Source organism: Scyliorhinus torazame, chromosome 23 (assembly GCF_047496885.1).
Source record: "Scyliorhinus torazame isolate Kashiwa2021f chromosome 23, sScyTor2.1, whole genome shotgun sequence".
Classification (NCBI taxonomy): domain Eukaryota; kingdom Metazoa; phylum Chordata; class Chondrichthyes; order Carcharhiniformes; family Scyliorhinidae; genus Scyliorhinus; species Scyliorhinus torazame.
Window position 1 is genome coordinate 72,235,788 of NC_092729.1, and position 20,961 is coordinate 72,256,748.

Consider the following 20,961-nt stretch of genomic DNA (forward strand, 5'->3'; position numbering starts at 1 on the left):
AGGTGATGATGCGGCTGTACAAAACTTTGGTGAGGCCACATTTGGAGTACTGTGTACAGTTCTGGTCGCCTCATTTTAGGAAGGATGTGGAAGCTCTGGAAAAGGTGCAAAGGAGATTTACCGGGATGTTGCCTGGAATGGAGAGTAGGTCTGACGAGGAAAGGTTGAGGGTGCTCGGCCTTTTCTCATTAGAACGGAGGAGGAGGAGGGGCGACTTGAAAGCGGTTTCTCAGATGATCAGGGGACTAGATAGAGTAGACAGTCAGAGACTTTTTCCCGGGTGGAACAAACCATCACCAGGCAGGGGGACATAAATTTAAGGTGAATGGTGGAAGATATAGGGGGGGGGGGGGGATGTCAGAGGTAGGTTCTTTACCCAGAGAGTAGTGGGGACATGGAATGCACTGCCTGTGGAAGTAGTTGAGTCGGAAACATTAGGGACCTTCGAGCGGCTATTGGAGAGGTACGTGGATTACGGTGTAGATTATATACCCCGGCCAATGAAGGCAAGCATGCCGTGTGCCTTCTTGGCTACCTTCTCCACCTGTGTCGCCCCTTTCAGTGACCCGTGGACCTGTACACCTAGATCTCTCTGACTGTCAACTCTCTTGAGGGTTCTACCATTCACTGTATATTCCCTAGCTGCATTAGACCTTCCAAAATGCATTACCTCACATTTGTCGGGATTAAACTCCATCTGCCATCTCTCCGCCCAAGTCTCCCCCCGCCCCCCCCGCCCCCACGCCGCGTCCCCGCACCAACGGCCGCCGCATCTCTTCGTACAGAAATATTTAAATAAACATGTTGCCCTCAAGCTTGGGAACAAGGCGCCCGTCCCTTCCCGCCCCACCGACTCGAGCGATGGAACACCTGTGCTGATCAATAAATAAATAAATAAACTCGCAACGCAATAAGTTAATCAATAAATGAGCCAAGCAGGAGGCTAACGTCCCCCTCAGCGCCGTAGCCTCAGACCAACGAGCTGGCGAGCCGCCTTGTTGACGAAGGTTCGGAGGTCGCGGAGGATGACGAACCCCGCCCTCAGGGTCGCCCAATCGTTGCTGTCGGTGGAGGCGAAGGGCGGGGACGTGCGCGCCGGTAGGCCCCGTCTCTGCATCTGTGATTGGAGGAGAGAAAAGTAAGGCGGAGCGAATCTGACCTGCTTGAGGGGCGGCTCTGTCAGGCCAATCGTCGCAGGCTGGAGCAGGGGGGCTGAATGGGCCTCCTCCTGTTCCTGTGTCACAGGCTCGAGGGGCCGAATGGGCCTCCTCCTGTTCCTGTGTCACAGGCTCAAGGGGCTGAATGGGCCTCCTCCTGTTCCTGTGTCACAGGCTCGAGGGGCTGAATGGGCCTCCTCCTGTTCCTGTGTCACAGGCTCGAGGGGCTGAATGGGCCTCCTCCTGTTCCTGTGTCACAGGTTCGAGGGGCTGAATGGGCCTCCTCCTGTTCCTGTGTAACAGGTTCGAGGGGCTGAATGGGCCTCTTCCTGTTCCTGTGTAACAGGTTCGAGGGGCTGAATGGGCCTCCTCCTGTTCCTGTGTAACAGGCTCGAGCAGGGGGGCTGAATGGGCCTCCTCCTGTTCCTGTGTAACAGGCTCGAGCAGGGGGGCTGAATGGGCCTCCTCCTGTTCCTGAGTAACAGGCTCGAGGAGGGGGTTGAATGGACCTCCTCCTGTTCCTGTGTCACAGGCTCGAGAGGGGGGCTGAATTGACCTCCTCCTGTTCCTGTGTATCAGGCTCGAGAAGGGGGCTAAATGGGCCTCCTCCAGTTCCTGTGTAACAGGCTCGAGGGGCTGAATGGACCTCCTCCTGTTCCTGTGTAACAGGCTCGAGGAGGGGGATGAATGGACCTCCTCCTGTCCCTGTGTAACAGGCTCGAGGAGGGGGCCGAATGGACCTTCTCCTGTTTCTGTATGTGGCCACCGGGGGGAGTGTGGGCCTGGATTATGGAGCCCAAATCCTAGAGTATAGACATCTACCCCCGACAGTGCGGCGCTCCCTCAGTACTGACACCGGGGGGGAGTGTGGGCCTGGATAATGGAGCACAAATCCTAGAGTATAGACATCTCCCTCCGACAGTGCAGCGCTCCCTCAGTACTGGCACCGGGGGGAGTGTCGGCCTGGATTATGGAGCTCAAATCCGAGAGTATAGACATCTCCCCCCGACAGTGCGGCGCTCCCTCAGTACTGGCACCGGGGGGAGTGTGGGTCTGGATTATGGAGCTCAAATCCTAGAGTATAGACATCTACCCCCGACGGTGCGGCGCTCCCTCAGTACTGGCACCGGGGGGAGTGTCGGCCTGGATTATAGAGCTCAAATCCTAGAGTATATACATCTCCCTCCGACAGTGCGGCGCTCCCTCAGTGCTGGCACCGGGTGGGAGAGTGTGGGCCTGGATTATGGAGCTCAAATCCTAGAGTATATACATCTCCCTCCGACAGTGCAGCGCTCCCTCAGTACTGGCACCGGGGGGAGTGTCGGCCTGGATTATGGAGCTCAAATCCTAGAGTATATACATCTCCCTCCGACAGTGCGGCGCTCCCTCAGTGCTGGCACCGGGTGGGAGAGTGTGGGCCTGGATTATGGAGCTCAAATCCTAGAGTATATACATCTCCCTCCGACAGTGCAGCGCTCCCTCAGTACTGGCACCGGGGGGAGTGTCGGCCTGGATTATGGAGCTCAAATCCTAGAGTATAGACATCTCCCTCCGACAGTGCGGCGCTCCCTCAGTACTGGCACCGGGGGGAGTGTGGGCCTGGATTATGGAGCTCAAATGCTAGAGTATAGACATCTGAGGATATTCTTGATACTGTATTTAGCTCCAAGTGAATCTTACCTCGTGCTCCACTCTGTTGATGAGGTTCTGGAGGAGTGTGACGATCTCTGAGACTCTCTGCTCCAGCTCAATATTTCCAGCAATGGCTTTTGAGCTGCCTAACCACGTTAGGTGTGCCTTGTATGTCTTGAGGTAGCTGCCCATCACTGGGAGACTGTGCTCTGCCTGTGCGACGGAAACAATGAACATTAAATCTCCTTCTGCCTCCGGGAGATAGGGAGGGGGCTGTGGGGCGAGGGAGGGACTTGAAGAGGAGGATGAGAATTGTCGGGGCTGGAGGAGGTTACAGAGATGGGGAGGGAGGGGGCGAGGGAGGGATTTGAAGAGGAGTATGAGAATGGTAGGGGTTGGAGGAGGTTAGAGAGATAGGGAGGGAGGGGGCAAGGCAGGGATTTGAAGAGGAGTATGAGAATTGTAGGGGTTGGAGGAGGTTAGAGAGATAGGGAGGGAGGGCGAGATTTTAACAGGAGGATGAGAATTGTCGGGGCTGTAGGAGGTTACAGATAGGGAGGGAGGGGGTAAGGGAGGGATTTGAAGAGGAGGATGAGAATTGTAGGGGTTGGAGGAGATTACAGAGATAGGGAGGGAGGGAGGGATTTGAAAAGGAGGATGAGAATTGTAGGGGCTGGAGGAGGTTACAGAGATAGGGAGGGAGGGAGCGAGGGAGGGGTTTGAACAGGAGGATGAGAATTTTAGGGGTTGGAGGAGGTTAGAGAGATAGGGAGGGAGGGGACAAGGCAGGGATTTGAAGAGGAGTATGAGAATTGTAGGGGTTGGAGGAGGTTAGAGAGATAGGGAGGGAGGGCGAGATTTGAACAGGATGATGAGAATTGTCGGGGCTGTAGGAGGTTACAGAGATAGGGAGGGAGGGGGCGAGGGAGGGATTTGAAGAGGAGGATAAGAATTGTAGGGGTTGGAGGAGATTACAGAGATAGGGAGGGAGGGAGGGATTTGAAAAGGAGGATGAGAATTGTAGGGGCTGGAGGAGGTTACAGAGATAGGGAGGGAGGGGACGAGGGAGGGATTCGCACAGGAGGATGAGAATTGTAGAGGCTGGAGGAGGTTCGAGAGATAGGGAGGCTCAGTGAGGGAGGGAGGCTCAGTGAGCGAGGGAGGGGTTAGAGAGGGAGGACGAAGAGCGAATTTGGAAACAGGATGTGGGGATTTCAAAGTTAGAATGAGGTGAGGCTAAAGAGAGGTAGGGAGAAGAGTGAGCGAGGGTCAGAATGGAGGGGACATATAGTGGAGGGAGAGGAGGGTCATTGTTCAAAGTGCAAGGTTGACCCCGTACCTGGACAGACTCCAACTCGAGAGCGTTTCCTGTCAACTCAGGGAGGCTCGAAAGCTGATGTTCCCCTTTCAAATAAACTCCATTCAATTTCACTTTAACCTGTAAAGGCAGAGCAACATTTTGCATTCAGATGTATCGGAACCCCTCGATTAGTTTCCAGTCTGTGATTCACTCCCGGGTATCTGTTATTCTATATATAACCCACCCCGAACCCCTCGATTAGATTCCAGTCTGTAACTCACTCCCGGGGATCTGTTATTCTATATATAACCCACCCCGAACCCCTCGATTAGATTCCAGTCTGTGACTCACTCCCGGGTATCTGTTATTCTATTTATAAACCACCCCGAACCCCTCGATTAGATTCCAGTCTGTGACTCACTCCCGGGTATCTGTTATTCTATATATAACCCACCCCGAACCCCTCGATTAGATTCCAGTCTGTAACTCACTCCCTGGTATCTGTTATTCTATATATAAACCACCCCGAACCCCTCGATTAGATTCCAGTCTGTAACTCACTCCCGGGTATCTGTTATTCTATATATAACCCACCCCGAACCCCTCGATTAGATTCCAGTCTGTAACTCACTCCCGGGGATCTGTTATTCTATATATAACCCACCCCGAACCCCTCGATTAGATTCCAGTCTGTGACTCACTCCCGGGTATCTGTTATTCTATTTATAAACCACCCCGAACCCCTCGATTAGATTCCAGTCTGTGACTCACTCCCGGGTATCTGTTATTCTATATATAACCCACCCCGAACCCCTCGATTAGATTCCAGTCTGTAACTCACTCCCGGGTATCTGTTATTCTATTTATAAACCACCCCGAACCCCTCGATTAGATTCCAGTCTGTGACTCACTCCCGGGTATCTGTTATTCTATATATAACCCACCCCGAACCGCTCGATTAGATTCCAGTCTGTAACTCTCTCCCGGGTATCTGTTATTCTGTATATAAACCACCCTGAACCCCTCGATTAGATTCCAGTCTGTAACTCACTCCCGGGTATCTGTTATTCTATATATAACCCACCCCGAACCCCTCGATTAGATTCCAGTCTGTAACTCTCTCCCGGGTATCTGTTATTCTATATATAAACCACCCTGGACCCCTCGATTAGTTTCCAGTCTGTGACTCACTCCCGGGTATCTGTTATTCTACATATAACCCACCCCGAACCCCTCGATTAGATTCCAGTCTGTGACTCACTCCCGGGTATCTGTTATTCTATATATAACCCACCCCGAACCCCTCGATTAGATTCCAGTCTGTAACTCACTCCCGGGTATCTGTTATTCTATATATAACCCACCCCGAACCCCTCGATTAGATTCCAGTCTGTGACTCACTCCCGGGTATCTGTTATTCTATATATAACCCACCCCGAACCCCTCGATTAGATTCCAGTCTGTAACTCTCTCCCGGGTATCTGTTATTCTATATATAAACCACCTTGAACCCCTCGATTAGATTCCAGTCTGTAACTCACTCCCGGGTTTCTGTTATTCTGTATATAAACCATCCTGAACCCCTCGATTAGATTCCAGTCTGTAACTCACTCCCGGGTATCTGTTATTCTATATATAACCCACCCCGAACCCCTCGATTAGATTCCAGTCTGTAACTCACTCCCGGGTATCTGTTATTCTATATATAAACCACCCTGAACCCCTCGATTAGTTTCCAGTCTGTGACTCACTCCCGGGTATCTGTTATTCTATATATAACCCACCCCGAACCCCTCGATTAGATTCCAGTCTGTGACTCACTCCCGGGTATCTGTTATTCTATATATAACCCACCCCGAACCCCTCGATTAGATTCCAGTCTGTAACTCACTCCCGGGTATCTGTTATTCTATATATAAACCACCCCGAACTCCTCGATTAGATTCCAGTCTGTAACTCCCGGGTATCTGTTATTCTATATATAAACCACCCTGAACCCCTCGATTAGATTCCAGTCTGTAACTCACTCCAGGGTATCTGTTATTCTATATATAAACCACGCCGAACCACTCGATTATATTCCAGTCTGTAACTCACTCCCGGGTATCTGTTATTCTATATATAAACCACCCCGAACCCCTCGATTAGATTCCAGTCTGTAACTCACTCCCGGGTATCTGTTATTCTATATATAAACCACCCTGAACCCCTCGATTAGATTCCAGTCTGTAACTCACTCCCGGGTCTCTGTTATTCTACATATCAACCACCCCGAACCCCTCGATTAGATTCCAGTCTGTAACTCACTCCCGGGTATCTGTTATTCTATACATAAACCACCCTGAACCCCTCGATTAAATTCCAGTCTGAAACTCACTCCTGGGTATCTGTTATTCTATATATAAACTACCCCGAACCCCCCGATTACATTCCAGTGTGTAACTCACTCCCGGGTATCTGTTATTCTATATATAAACTACCCCGAACCCCTCGATTAGATTCCAGTCTGAAACTCACTCCCGGGTATCTGTTATTCTATATATAAACCACCCTGAACCCCTCGATTACATTCCAGTGTGTAACTCACTCCCGGGTGTCTGTTATTCTATAATATAAACCACCCCGAACCCCTCAATTCGATTCCAGTGTGTAACTCACTCCCGGGTATCTGTTATTCTATATATAAACCACCCCGAACCCCTCGATTAGATTCCAGTGTGTAACTCACTCCCGGGTATCTGTTATTCTATACATAAACCACCCTGAACCCCTCGATTAGATTCCAGTCTGAAACTCACTCCCGGGTATCTGTTATTCTGTATATAAACCACCCCGAACCCCTCAATTAGATTCCAGTGTGTAACTCATTCCCGGGTATCTGTTATTCTAGACATGAACCACACTGAACCCCTCGATTAGATTCCAGTCTGTAACTCACTCCCGGGTCTCTGTTATTCTATATATAAACCACCCTGAACCCCTCGATTAGATTCCAGTCAGTAACTCACTCCCGGGTATCTGTTATTCTATATATAAACCACCCTGAACCCCTCGATTAGATCCCAGTCTGTAACTCACTCCCGGGTATCTGTTATTCTATATATAAACCACCCCGAAACCCTCGATTAGATTCCAGTCTGTAATTCACTCCCGGGTATCTGTTATTCTATACATAAACCACACTGAACCCCTCGATTAGATTCCAGTCTGTGACTCACTCCCGGGTATCTGTTATTCTGTATATAAACCACTCTGAACCCCTCGATTAGATCCCAGTCTGTAACTCACTCCCGGGTATCTGTTATTCTATATATAAACCATCCCGAACCCCTCGATTAGATTCCAGTCTGTAACTCACTCCCGGTATCTGTTATTCTATATATAAACCACCCCGAACCCCTCGATTAGATTCCAGTCTGTAATTCACTCCCGGGTATCTGTTATTCTATATATAAACCACCCCGAACCCCTCGATTTGATTCCAGTCTGTAACTCACTCCCGGGTATCTGTTATTCTATATATAAACCACCCTGAACCCCTCGATTAGATTCCAGTCTGTAACTCACTCCCGGGTATCTGTTATTCTATACATAAACCACACTGAACCCCTCGATTAGATTTCAGTCTGTGACTCACTCCCGGGTATCTGTTATTCTATATATAACCCACCCCGAACCCCTCGATTATATTCCAGTCTGTAACTCACTCCCGGGTATCTGTTATTCTATATATAAACCATCCCGAACCCCTCGATTAGATTCCAGTCTGTAACTCACTCCCGGGTATCTGTTTTTCCATATATAAACCACCCCGAACCCCTCGATTAGATTCCAGTCTGTAACTCACTCCCGGGTATCTGTTATTCTATATATAGACCATCCTGCAACCCTCGATTAGATTCCAGTCTGTAACTCACTCCCGGGTATCTGTTATTCTCTATATAAACTATCCTGAACCCCTCGATTAGATTCCAGTCTGTAACTCACTCCCGGGTATCTGTTATTCTATATATAAACCACCCCGAACCCCTCGATTAGATTCCAGTCTGTAACTCACTCCCGGGTATCTGTTATTCAATATATAAACCACCCCGAACCCCTCGATTAGATTCCAGTCTGTAACTCACTCCCGGGTATCTGTTATTCTATATATAAACCACCCCGAACCCCTCGATCAGATTCCAGTCTGTAACTCACTCCCGGGTATCTGTTATTCTATACATAAACCACACTGAACCCCTCGATTAGATTTCAGTCTGTGACTCACTCCCGGGTATCTGTTATTCTATATATAACCCACCCCGAACCCCTCGATTAGATTCCAGTCTGTAACTCACTCCCGGGTATCTGTTATTCTATATATAAACCACCCCGAACCCCTCGATTAGATTCCAGTCTGTAACTCACTCCCGGGTATCTGTTATTCCATATATAAACCACCCCGAACCCCTCGATTAGATTCCAGTCTGTAACTCACTCCCGGGTATCTGTTATTCTATATATAGACCATCCTGCAACCCTCGATTAGATTCCAGTCTGTAACTCACTCCCGGGTATCTGTTATTCTCTATATAAACTATCCTGAACCCCTCGATTAGATTCCAGTCTGTAACTCACTCCAGGGTATCTGTTATTCAATATATAAACCACCCCGAACCCCTCGATTAGATTCCAGTCTGTAACTCACTCCCGGGTATCTGTTATTCCATATATAAACCACCCCGAACCCCTCGATTAGATTCCAGTCTGTAACTCACTCCCGGGTATCTGTTATTCTCTATATAAACTATCCTGAACCCCTCGATTAGATTCCAGTCTGTAACTCACTCCCGGGTATCTGTTATTCTATATATAAACCACCCCGAACCCCTCGATTTGATTCCAGTCTGTAACTCACTCCCGGGTATCTGTTATTCTATATATAAACCACCCCGAACCCCTCGATTAGATTCCAGTCTGTAACTCACTCCCGGGTATCTGTTATTCTATACATAAACCACACTGAACCCCTCGATTAGATTTCAGTCTGTGACTCACTCCCGGGTATCTGTTATTCTATATATAATCCACCCCGAACCCCTCGATTAGATTCCAGTCTGTAACTCACTCCCGGGCATCTGTTATTCTATATATAAACCACCCCGAACCCCTCGATTAGATTCCAGTCTGTAACTCACTCCCGGGTATCTGTTATTCTATATATAAACCACCCCGAACCCCTCGATTAGATTCCAGTCTGTAACTCACTCCCTGGTATCTGTTATTCTATATATAGACCATCCTGCAACCCTCGATTAGATTCCAGTCTGTAACTCACTCCCGGGTATCTGTTATTCTCTATATAAACTATCCTGAACCCCTCGATTAGATTCCAGTCTGTAACTCACTCCCGGGTATCTGTTATTCTATATATAAACCACCCCGAACCCCTCGATTAGATTCCAGTCTGTAACTCACTCCCGGGTATCTGTTATTCTATATATAAACCACCCCGAACCCCTCGATTAGATTCCAGTCTGTAACTCACTCCTGGGTATCTGTTATTCTATATATAAACCACCCCGAACCCCTCGATCAGATTCCAGTCTGTAACTCACTCCCGGGTATCTGTTATTCTATATATAAACAACCCCGAACCCCTCGATTAGATTCCAGTCTGTAACTCACTCCCGGGTATCTGTTATTCTGTATATAAACCACCCCGAACCCCTCGATTAGATTCCAGTCTGTAACTCACTCCCGGGTATCTGTTATTCTATATATAAACCACCCTGAACCCCTCGATTAGATTCCAGTCTGTAACTCACTCCCGGGTGTCTGTTATTCTATATATAAACAATCCTGAACCCCTCGATTAGATTCCAGTCTGTAACTCACTCCCGGGTATCTGTTATTCTATATATAAACCACCCCGAACCCCTCGATTAGATTCCAGTCTGTAACTCACTCCCAGGTATCTGTTATTCTATATATAACCCACCCCGAACCCCTCGATTAGATTCCAGACTGTAACTCACTCCCGGGTATCTGTTATTCTATATATAAACCACCCCGAACCCCTCGATCAGATTCCAGTCTGTAACTCACTCCCGGGTATCTGTTATTCTATATATAGACCATCCTGCAACCCTCGATTAGATTCCAGTCTGTAACTCACTCCCGGGTATCTGTTATTCTCTATATAAACTATCCTGAACCCCTCGATTAGATTCCAGTCTGTAACTCACTCCAGGGTATCTGTTATTCAATATATAAACCACCCCGAACCCCTCGATTAGATTCCAGTCTGTAACTCACTCCCGGGTATCTGTTATTCCATATATAAACCACCCCGAACCCCTCGATTAGATTCCAGTCTGTAACTCACTCCCGGGTATCTGTTATTCTCTATATAAACTATCCTGAACCCCTCGATTAGATTCCAGTCTGTAACTCACTCCCGGGTATCTGTTATTCTATATATAAACCACCCCGAACCCCTCGATTTGATTCCAGTCTGTAACTCACTCCCGGGTATCTGTTATTCTATATATAAACCACCCCGAACCCCTCGATTAGATTCCAGTCTGTAACTCACTCCCGGGTATCTGTTATTCTATACATAAACCACACTGAACCCCTCGATTAGATTTCAGTCTGTGACTCACTCCCGGGTATCTGTTATTCTATATATAATCCACCCCGAACCCCTCGATTAGATTCCAGTCTGTAACTCACTCCCGGGTATCTGTTATTCTATATATAAACCACCCCGAACCCCTCGATTAGATTCCAGTCTGTAACTCACTCCCTGGTATCTGTTATTCTATATATAGACCATCCTGCAACCCTCGATTAGATTCCAGTCTGTAACTCACTCCCGGGTATCTGTTATTCTCTATATAAACTATCCTGAACCCCTCGATTAGATTCCAGTCTGTAACTCACTCCCGGGTATCTGTTATTCTATATATAAACCACCCCGAACCCCTCGATTAGATTCCAGTCTGTAACTCACTCCCGGGTATCTGTTATTCTATATATAAACCACCCCGAACCCCTCGATTAGATTCCAGTCTGTAACTCACTCCTGGGTATCTGTTATTCTATATATAAACCACCCCGAACCCCTCGATCAGATTCCAGTCTGTAACTCACTCCCGGGTATCTGTTATTCTATATATAAACAACCCCGAACCCCTCGATTAGATTCCAGTCTGTAACTCACTCCCGGGTATCTGTTATTCTGTATATAAACCACCTCGAACCCCTCGATTAGATTCCAGTCTGTAACTCACTCCCGGGTATCTGTTATTCTATATATAAACCACCCTGAACCCCTCGATTAGATTCCAGTCTGTAACTCACTCCCGGGTATCTGTTATTCTATATATAAACCACCCTGAACCCCTCGATTAGATTCCAGTCTGTAACTCACTCCCGGGTATCTGTTATTCTATATATAAACCACCCTGAACCCCTCGATTAGATTCCAGTCTGTAACTCACTCCCGGGTATCTGTTATTCTGTATATAAACCACCCCGAACCCCTCGATTAGATTCCAGTCTGTAACTCACTCCCGGGTATCTGTTATTCTATATATAAACCACCCTGAACCCCTCGATTAGATTCCAGTCTGTAACTCACTCCCGGGTGTCTGTTATTCTATATATAAACAATCCTGAACCCCTCGATTAGATTCCAGTCTGTAACTCACTCCCGGGTATCTGTTATTCTATATATAAACCACCCCGAACCCCTCGATTAGATTCCAGTCTGTAACTCACTCCCAGGTATCTGTTATTCTATATATAACCCACCCCGAACCCCTCGATTAGATTCCAGACTGTAACTCACTCCCGGGTATCTGTTATTCTATATATAAACCACCCCGAACCCCTCGATCAGATTCCAGTCTGTAACTCACTCCCGGGTATCTGTTATTCTATATATAAACCACCCTGAACCCCTCAATTAGATTCCAGTCTGTAACTCTCTCCCGGGTATCTGTTATTCTATATATAAACTACCCCGAACCCCTCGATTAGATTCCAGTCTGTAACTCACTCCCGGGTATCTGTTATTCTATATATAAACCACCCCGAACCCCTCGATTAGATTCCAGTCTGTAACTCACTCCCGGGTATCTGTTATTCTATATATAAACCACACCGAACCCCTCGATTAGATTCCAGTCTGTAACTCACTCCCAGGTATCTGTTATTCCATATATAAACCACCCTGAACCCCTCAATTAGATTCCAGTCTGTAACTCTCTCCCGGGTATCTGTTATTCTATATATAAACCACCCCGAACCCCTCAATTAGATTCCAGTCTGTAACTCACTCCCGGGTATCTGTTATTCTGTATATAAACCACCCCGAACCCCTCAATTAGATTCCAGTGTGTAACTCACTCCCGGGTATCTGTTCCTCGAACCCCTCGATTAGATTCCAGTCTGTAACTCACTCTCGGGTATCTGTTATTCTATATATAAACCACCCCGAACCCCTCGATTAGATTCCAGTCTGTAACTCACTCCTGGGTATCTGTTATTCTATATATAAACCACCCCGAACCCCTCAATAAGATTCCAGTCTGTAACTCACTCCCGGGTATCTGTTATTCTATATATAAACGATCCTGAACCCCTCGATTAGATTCCAGTCTGTAACTCACTCCCGGGTATCTGTTATTCTATATATAAACCACCCTGAACCCCTCGATTAGATTCCAGTCTGTAACTCACTCCCGGGTATCTGTTATTCTATATATACACCACCCCGAACCCCTCGATTAGATTCCAGTCTGTAACTCTCTCCCGGGTATCTGTTATTCTATATATAAACCACCACAAACCCCTCGATTAGATTCCAGTCTGTAACTCACTCCCGTATATCTGTTATTCTATATATAAACCACCCCGAACCCCTCGATTAGATTCCAGTCTGTAACTCACTCCCGGGTATCTGTTATTCTATATATAAACCACCCCGAACCCCTCAATAAGATTCCAGTCTGTAACTCACTCCCGGGTATCTGTTATTCTATATATAAACGATCCTGAACCCCTCGATTAGATTCCAGTCTGTAACTCACTCCCGGGTATCTGTTATTCTATATATAAACCACCCTGAATCCCTCGATTAGATTCCAGTCTGTAACTCACTCCCGGGTATCTGTCATTCTATATATAAACCACCCTGAACCCCTCGATTAGATTCCAGTCTGTAACTCACTCCCGGGTATCTGTTATTCTATATATAAACCACCCCGAACCCCTCGATTAGATTCCAGTCTGTAACTCACTCCCGGGTATCTGTTATTCTATATATAAACCACCCTGAACCCCTCGATTAGATTGCAGTCTGTAACTCACTCCCGGGAATCTGTTATTCTATATATAAACCACCCCGAACCCCTCGATTAGATTCCAGTCTGTAACTCACTCCTGGGTATCTGTTATTCTATATATAACCCACCCCGAACACCTCGATTAGATTCCAGTCTGTAACTCACTCCCGGGTATCTGTTATTCTATATATAAACCACCCCGAACCCCTCAATAAGATTCCAGTCTGTAACTCACTCCCGGGTATCTGTTATTCTATATATAAACCACCCCGAACCCCTCGATTAGATTCCAGTCTGTAACTCACTCCCGGGTATCAGTTATTCTATATATATACCACCCTGAACCCCTCGATTAGATTCCAGTCTGTAACTCACTCCCGGGAATCTGTTATTCTGTATATAAACCACCCCAAACCCCTCGATTAGATTCCAGTCTGTAACTCTCTCCCGGGTATCTGTTATTCTATATATAACCCACCCCGAACCCCTCGATTAGATTCCAGTCTGTAACTCACTCCCGGGTATCTGTTATTCTATATATAAACCACCCTTTACCCCTCGATTAGATTCCAGTCTGTAACTCACTCCCGGGTATCTGTTATTCTATATATAAACCACCCTGAACCCCTCGATTAGATTCCAGTCTGTAACTCACTCCCGGGTACCTGTTATTCTATATATAAACCACCCCGAACCCCTCAATAAGATTCCAGTCTGTAACTCACTCCCGGGTATCTGTTATTCTATATATAAACCACCCCGAACCCCTCGATTAGATTCCAGTCTGTAACTCACTCCCGGGTACCTGTTATTCTATATATAAACCACCCCGAACCCCTCGATTAGATTCCAGTCTGTAACTCACTCCCGGGTATCTGTTATTCTATATATAAACCACCCTGAACCCCTCGATTAGATTCCAGTCTGTAACTCACTCTCGGGAATCTGTTATTCTATATATAAACCACCCCGAACCCCTCGATTAGATTCCAGTCTGTAACTCACTCCCGGGTATCTGTTATTCTATATATAAACCACCCTGAACCCCTCGATTAGATTCCAGTCTGTAACTCACTCTCGGGAATCTGTTATTCTATATATAAACCACCCTGAACCCCTCGATTAGATTCCAGTCTGTAACTCACTCCCGGGAATCTGTTATTCTATATATAAACCACCCCGAACCCCTCGATTAGATTCCAGTCTGTAACTCACTCCCGGGTATCTGTTATTCTATATTTAACCCACCACGAACCCCTCGATTAGATTCCAGTCTGTAACTCACTCCCGGGTATCTGTTATTCTATATATAAACCACCCCGAACCCCTCAATAAGATTCCAGTCTGTAACTCACTCCCGGGTATCTGTTATTCTATATATAAACGATCCTGAACCCCTCGATTAGATTCCAGTCTGTAACTCACTCCCGGGTATCTGTTATTCTATATATAAACCACCCTGAACCCCTCGATAAGATTCCAGTCTGTAACTCACTCCCGGGTATCTGTTATTCTATATATAAACCACCCCGAACCCCTCGATTAGATTCCAGTCTGTAACTCACTCCCGGGTATCTGTTATTCTATATATAAACCACCCTGAACCCCTCGATTAGATTGCAGTCTGTAACTCACTCCCGGGAATCTGTTATTCTATATATAAACCACCCCGAACCCCTCGATTAGATTCCAGTCTGTAACTCTATCCCGGGTATCTGTTATTCTATATATAACCCACCCCGAACACCTCGATTAGATTCCAGTCTGTAACTCACTCCCGGGTATCTGTTATTCTATATATAAACCACCCCGAACCCCTCAATAAGATTCCAGTCTGTAACTCACTCCCGGGTATCTGTTATTCTATATATAAACCACCCCGAACCCCTCGATTAGATTCCAGTCTGTAACTCACTCCCGGGTATCAGTTATTCTATATATATACCACCCTGAACCCCTCGATTAGATTCCAGTCTGTAACTCACTCCCGGGAATCTGTTATTCTGTATATAAACCACCCCAAACCCCTCGATTAGATTCCAGTCTGTAACTCTCTCCCGGGTATCTGTTATTCTATATATAACCCACCCTGAACCCCTCGATTAGATTCCAGTCTGTAACTCACTCTCGCGAATCTGTTATTCTATATATAAACCACCCCGAACCCCTCGATTAGATTCCAGTCTGTAACTCACTCCCGGGTATCTGTTATTCTATATATAAACCACCCTGAACCCCTCGATTAGATTCCAGTCTGTAACTCACTCTCGCGAATCTGTTATTCTATATATAAACCACCCCGAACCCCTCGATTAGATTCCAGTCTGTAACTCACTCCCGGGTATCTGTTATTCTATATATAAACCACCCTGAACCCCTCGATTAGATTCCAGTCTGTAACTCACTCTCGGGAATCTGTTATTCTATATATAAACCACCCTGAACCCCTCGATTAGATTCCAGTCTGTAACTCACTCCCGGGTATCTGTTATTCTATATATAAACCACCCCGAACCCCTCGATTAGATTCCAGTCTGTAACTCACTCCCGGGTATCTGTTATTCTATATATAAACCATCCCAAACCCCTCGATTAGATTCCAGTCTGTAACTCACTCCCGGGTTTCTGTTATTCTATATATAAACCACCCTGAACCCCTCGATTAGATTCCAGTCTGTAACTCACTCCCGGGTATCTGTTATTCTATATATAAACCACCCTGAACCCCTCGATTAGATTCCAGTCTGTAACTCACTCCCGGGTATCTGTAATTCTATATATAAACCACCCTGAACCCCTCGATTAGATTCCAGTCTGTAACTCACTCCCGGGTATCTGTTATTCTATATATAAACCACCCCGAACCCCTCGATTAGATTCCAGTCTGTAACTCACTCCCGGGTCTCTGTTATTCTATATATAAACCACCCTGAACCCCTCGATTAGATTCCAGTCTGTAACTCACTCCCGGGTATCTGTTATTCTATATATAAACCATCCTGAACCCCTCGATTAGATTCCAGTCTGTAACTCACTCCCGGGTCTCTGTTATTCTATGTATAAACCACCCCGAACCCCGCGATTAGATTCCAGTCTGTAACTCACTCCCGGGTATCTGTTATTCTATATACAAACCACCCCGAACCCCTCGATTAGATTCCAGTCTGTAACTCACTCCCGGGGATCTGTTATTCTATATATAAACCACTCTGAACCCCTCGATTAGATTCCAGTCTGTAACTCACTCCCGGGTATCTGTTATTCTATATATAAACCACCCCGAACCCCTCGATTAGATTCCAGTCTGTAACTCACTCCCGATTATCTGTTATTCTATAAATAAACCACCCCGAACCCCTCGATTAGATTCCAGTCTGTAACTCACTCCCGGGTATCTGTTATTCTGTATATAAACCACCCCGAACCCCTCGATTAGATTCCAGTCTGTAACTCACTCCCGGGTATCTGTTATTCTGTATATAAACCACCCCGAACCCCTCGATTAGATTCCAGTCTGTAACTCACTCCCGGGGATCTGTTATTCTATATATAAACCATCCCAAACCCCTCGATTAGATTCCAGACTGTAACTCACTCCCGGGTATCTGTTATTCTGTATATAAACTACCCTGAACCCCTCGATTAGATTCCAGTCTGTAACTCACTCCCGGGTATCTGTTATTCTATATATAAACCACCCCGAACCCCTCGATTAGATTCCAGTCTGTAACTCACTCCCGGGGATCTGCTATATTTTCTCCTGGCTCCGTTACTTACGAACATGTCCAGCAGTTGGCGAAGTCTGACGTGCAGGACAGCAGCTACCTGACCGGCTGTAGCCTCGGATGAGCGTCTGGTGGTGGGAACTGCCAGTGTAGGCAGGATGAGGCTGAGGATTGTCACTGTGAATCTGATCCCGTAATCTGGGAGAGAGAGAGACAGAGAGAGAGAGACAGAGAGAGAGAGAGAGACAGACAGAGAGACAGAGAGAGAGAGAGAGAGAGAGACAGACAGAGAGAGACAGAGAGAGAGAGACAGAGAGAGAGAGACAGAGAGAGAGAGAGACAGAGAGAGAGAGACAGAGAGAGAGTGAGAGACAGAGAGAGACAGAGAGAGAGACAGAGACAGAGAGAGACAGAGAGAGAGACAGAGACAGAGAGAGACAGAGAGAGAGAGGGAGAGAGACAGAGAGAGACAGAGACAGAGAGAGACAGACAGAGAGAGACAGACAGACAGAGAGAGAGAGATTGACAGAGAGAGAGAGAGACAGAGAGAGAGAGAGACAGAGAGAGACAGAGAGAGAGACAGAGACAGAGAGAGACAGAGAGAGAGAGGGAGAGAGACAGAGAGAGACAGAGACAGAGAGAGAGACAGACAGAGAGAGACAGACAGACAGAGAGAGAGAGATTGACAGAGAGAGAGAGAGAGACAGAGAGAGAGAGAGACAGAGAGAGAGAGAGACAGAGAGAGAGACAGAGACAGACAGAGAGACAGGGAAAGAGAGAGACAGAGAGAGAGAGAGAGACAGAGAGAGACAGAGAGAGAGACAGAGACAGAGAGAGACAGAGAGAGAGAGGGAGAGAGACAGAGAGAGACAGGGACAGAGAGAGAGACAGACAGAGAGAGACAGACAGACAGAGAGAGAGAGATTGACAGAGAGAGAGAGAGAGACAGAGAGAGACAGAGAGAGAGAGAGAGAGACAGACAGAGAGACAGGGAAAGAGAGAGACAGAGAGAGAGAGAGAGACAGAGAGAGAGAGAGACAGAGAGAGAGACAGAGACAGACAGAGAGACAGAGACAGACAGAGAGACAGGGAAAGAGAGAGACAGAGACAGAGAAAGAGACAGAGACAGAGAAAGAGAGAGACAGAGACAGAGAGCCAGTGAGGGAGGCAGAGAAAAATAGAGAGAATGAAAAAGTGGAGCACAGGGAGGATTAAAAAAAGCACGAGAGTTGAAGGGGGAGAGAGAGCGAGAGACAGAAGGGGCAGAGAGAGGGAGTGTGAGAGGGAGAGAGAGACAGAGAGAGAGGTGGGGGAGATTGAACAGTTGATTAATCTCCGAGCGATGACAAGTTGCCAAGATGCAGGGCCAGCTGCAGTTTGCTGAAAACCCCACACCCTGCGTCTCCTGGGAGAGTGGAATGTGCGGAATGTGCAGAGGGGCAGAGCAAGTTTCCTCGGATCGCTCCTGCCTTGTGACAAGCCTCTGGGCGCCTTCTCAAACAATGCTGGCCAGTCTGTGCCCTGACACATCCCATTCCCGAGTATCTCCCATCACTCGCCATCCGTCCTCCTGTCGGAGGGAGATGTCTATACTCTAGGATTTGAGCGCTATAATCCAGGCCCACACTCCCCCCGGTGCCAGTACTGAGGGAGCGCTGCACTGTCGGAGGGAGATGTCTATACTCTAGGATTTGAGCTCCATAATCCAGGCCGACACTCCCCCCGGTGCCAGTACTGAGGGAGCGCTGCACTGTCGGAGGGAGATGTCTATACTCTAGGATTTGAGCTCCATAATCCAGGCCCACACTCCCCCCAGTGCCAGTACTGAGGGAGCGCTGCACTGTCGGAGGTAGATGTCTATACTCTAGGATTTGAGCTCCATAATCCAGGCCCACCCTCCCCCCGGTGCCAGTACTGAGGGAGCGCCGCACTGTCGGAGGTAGATGTCTATACTCTAGGATTTGAGCGCTATAATCCAGACCCACACTCCCCCCGGTGCCAGTACTGAGGGAGCGCTGCACTGACGGAGGTAGATGTCTATACTCTAGGATTTGAGCGCTATAATCCAGACCCACACTCCCCCCGGTGCCAGTACTGAGGGAGCGCTGCACTGTCGGAGGGAGATGTCTATACTCTAGGATTTGAGCTCCATAATCCAGGCCGACACTCCCCCCGGTGCCAGTACTGAGGGAGCGCCGCACTGTCGGGGGTAGATGTCTATACTCTAGGATTTGAGCTCCATAATCCAGGCCCACACTCCCCCCGGTGCCAGTACTGTGGGAGCGCTGCACTGTCGGAGGGAGATGTCTATACTCTAGGATTTGAGCTCCATAATCCAGGCCGACACTCCCCCCGGTGCCAGTACTGAGGGAGCGCCGCACTGTCGGAGGGAGATGTCTATACTCTAGGATTTGAGCTCCATAATCCAGGCCGACACTCCCCCCGGAGCCTGTACTGAGGGAGCGCTGCACTGTCGGAGGGAGATGTCTATACTCTAGGATTTGAGCTCCATAATCCAGGCCGACACTCCCCCCGCTGCCAGTACTGAGGGAGCGCCGCACTGTCGGAGGGAGATGTCTATACTCTAGGATTTGAGCTCCATAATCCAGGCCCACACTCCCCCCGGAGCCAGTACTGAGGGAGCGCTGCACTGTCGGAGGTAGATGTCTATACTCTAGGATTTGAGCTCCATAATCCAGGCCGACACTCTCCCCGGTACCAGTACTGAGATAGCGCCGCACTGTCGGAGGGAGATGTCTATACTCTAGGAATTGAGCTCCATAATCCAGGCCGACGCTCCCCCCCGGTGCCAGTACTGAGGGAGCGCCGCACTGTCGGAGGGAGATGTCTATACTCTAGGATTTGAGCTCCATAATCCAGGCCGACACTCCCCCCGGAGCCAGTACTGAGGGAGCGCTGCACTGTCGGAGGGAGATGTCTATACTCTAGGATTTGAGCTCCATAATCCAGGCCCACACGCCCCCCGGTGCCAGTACTGAGGGAGCGCTGCACTGTCGGATGGAGATGTATATACTCTAGGATTTGAGCTCCATAATCCAGGCCGACACTCCCCCCGGTGCCAGTACTGAGTGAGCGCTGCACTGTCGGGGGTAGATGTCTATACTCTAGGATTTGAGCTCCATAATCCAGGCCCACACTCTCCCCGGCGTCAGTATTGAGGGACCGCTGCACTGTCGGAGGTAGATGTCTAAACTCTAGGATTTGAGCTCCATAATCCAGGCCCACACTCCCCCGTTGCCAGTACTGAGGGAGCGCTGTACTGTCGGGGTTAGATGTCTATACTCTAGGATTTGAGCTCCATAATCCAGGCCGACACTCCCCCCGGTGCCAGTACTGAGGGAGCGCTGCACTGTCGGAGGTAGATGTCCACACTCTACGATTTGAGCTCCATAATCTAGTTCGACACTCCCACTGAGGCTCGAGGAGGGGGACTGAATGGGCCTCCACCTGTTCCTGTGTAACAGGCTCGAGGAGGGAGCTGAATGGGCCTCCTCCTGTTCCCGTCTAACAGGCTCAAGGAGGGGGCTGAATGGGCCTCCTCCTGTTCCTGTGCGACAGGCTCGAGGAGCTGAATGGGCCTCCTCCTGTTTCCGTCTAACAGGCTCGAGTAGGGGGCTGAATGGGCCTCCTCCTGTTCCTGTGTAACAGGCTCGAGCATGGGGCTGAATGGCCCTCCACCTATTCCTGTGTAACAGGCTCGAGGAGGGGGCTGAATGAGCCTCCTCCTGTTCCTGTGTAACGTGCTATAGCAGGGGGCTGAATGGACCTCCTCCTGTTCCTGTGTAACATGC

General features: G+C 48.2%; 1 protein-coding gene across 1 annotated transcript; it reads right to left on the reverse strand.

The window, feature by feature from the left end:
* Positions 1-749: 749 nt before the first annotated feature.
* Positions 750-18,543, reverse strand: il11b (interleukin 11b). The gene is made up of 4 exons (XM_072489158.1): positions 17,202-18,543; positions 4,129-4,227; positions 2,838-3,002; positions 750-1,117 (listed from the first exon to the last, which is right to left on the reverse strand). Exons 1-4 carry the CDS (start codon positions 17,205-17,207, stop codon positions 956-958), a joined length of 432 nt encoding a protein of 143 aa, XP_072345259.1. The 5' UTR covers positions 17,208-18,543; the 3' UTR covers positions 750-955.
* Between the last annotated feature and the right edge of the window lie 2,418 nt (positions 18,544-20,961).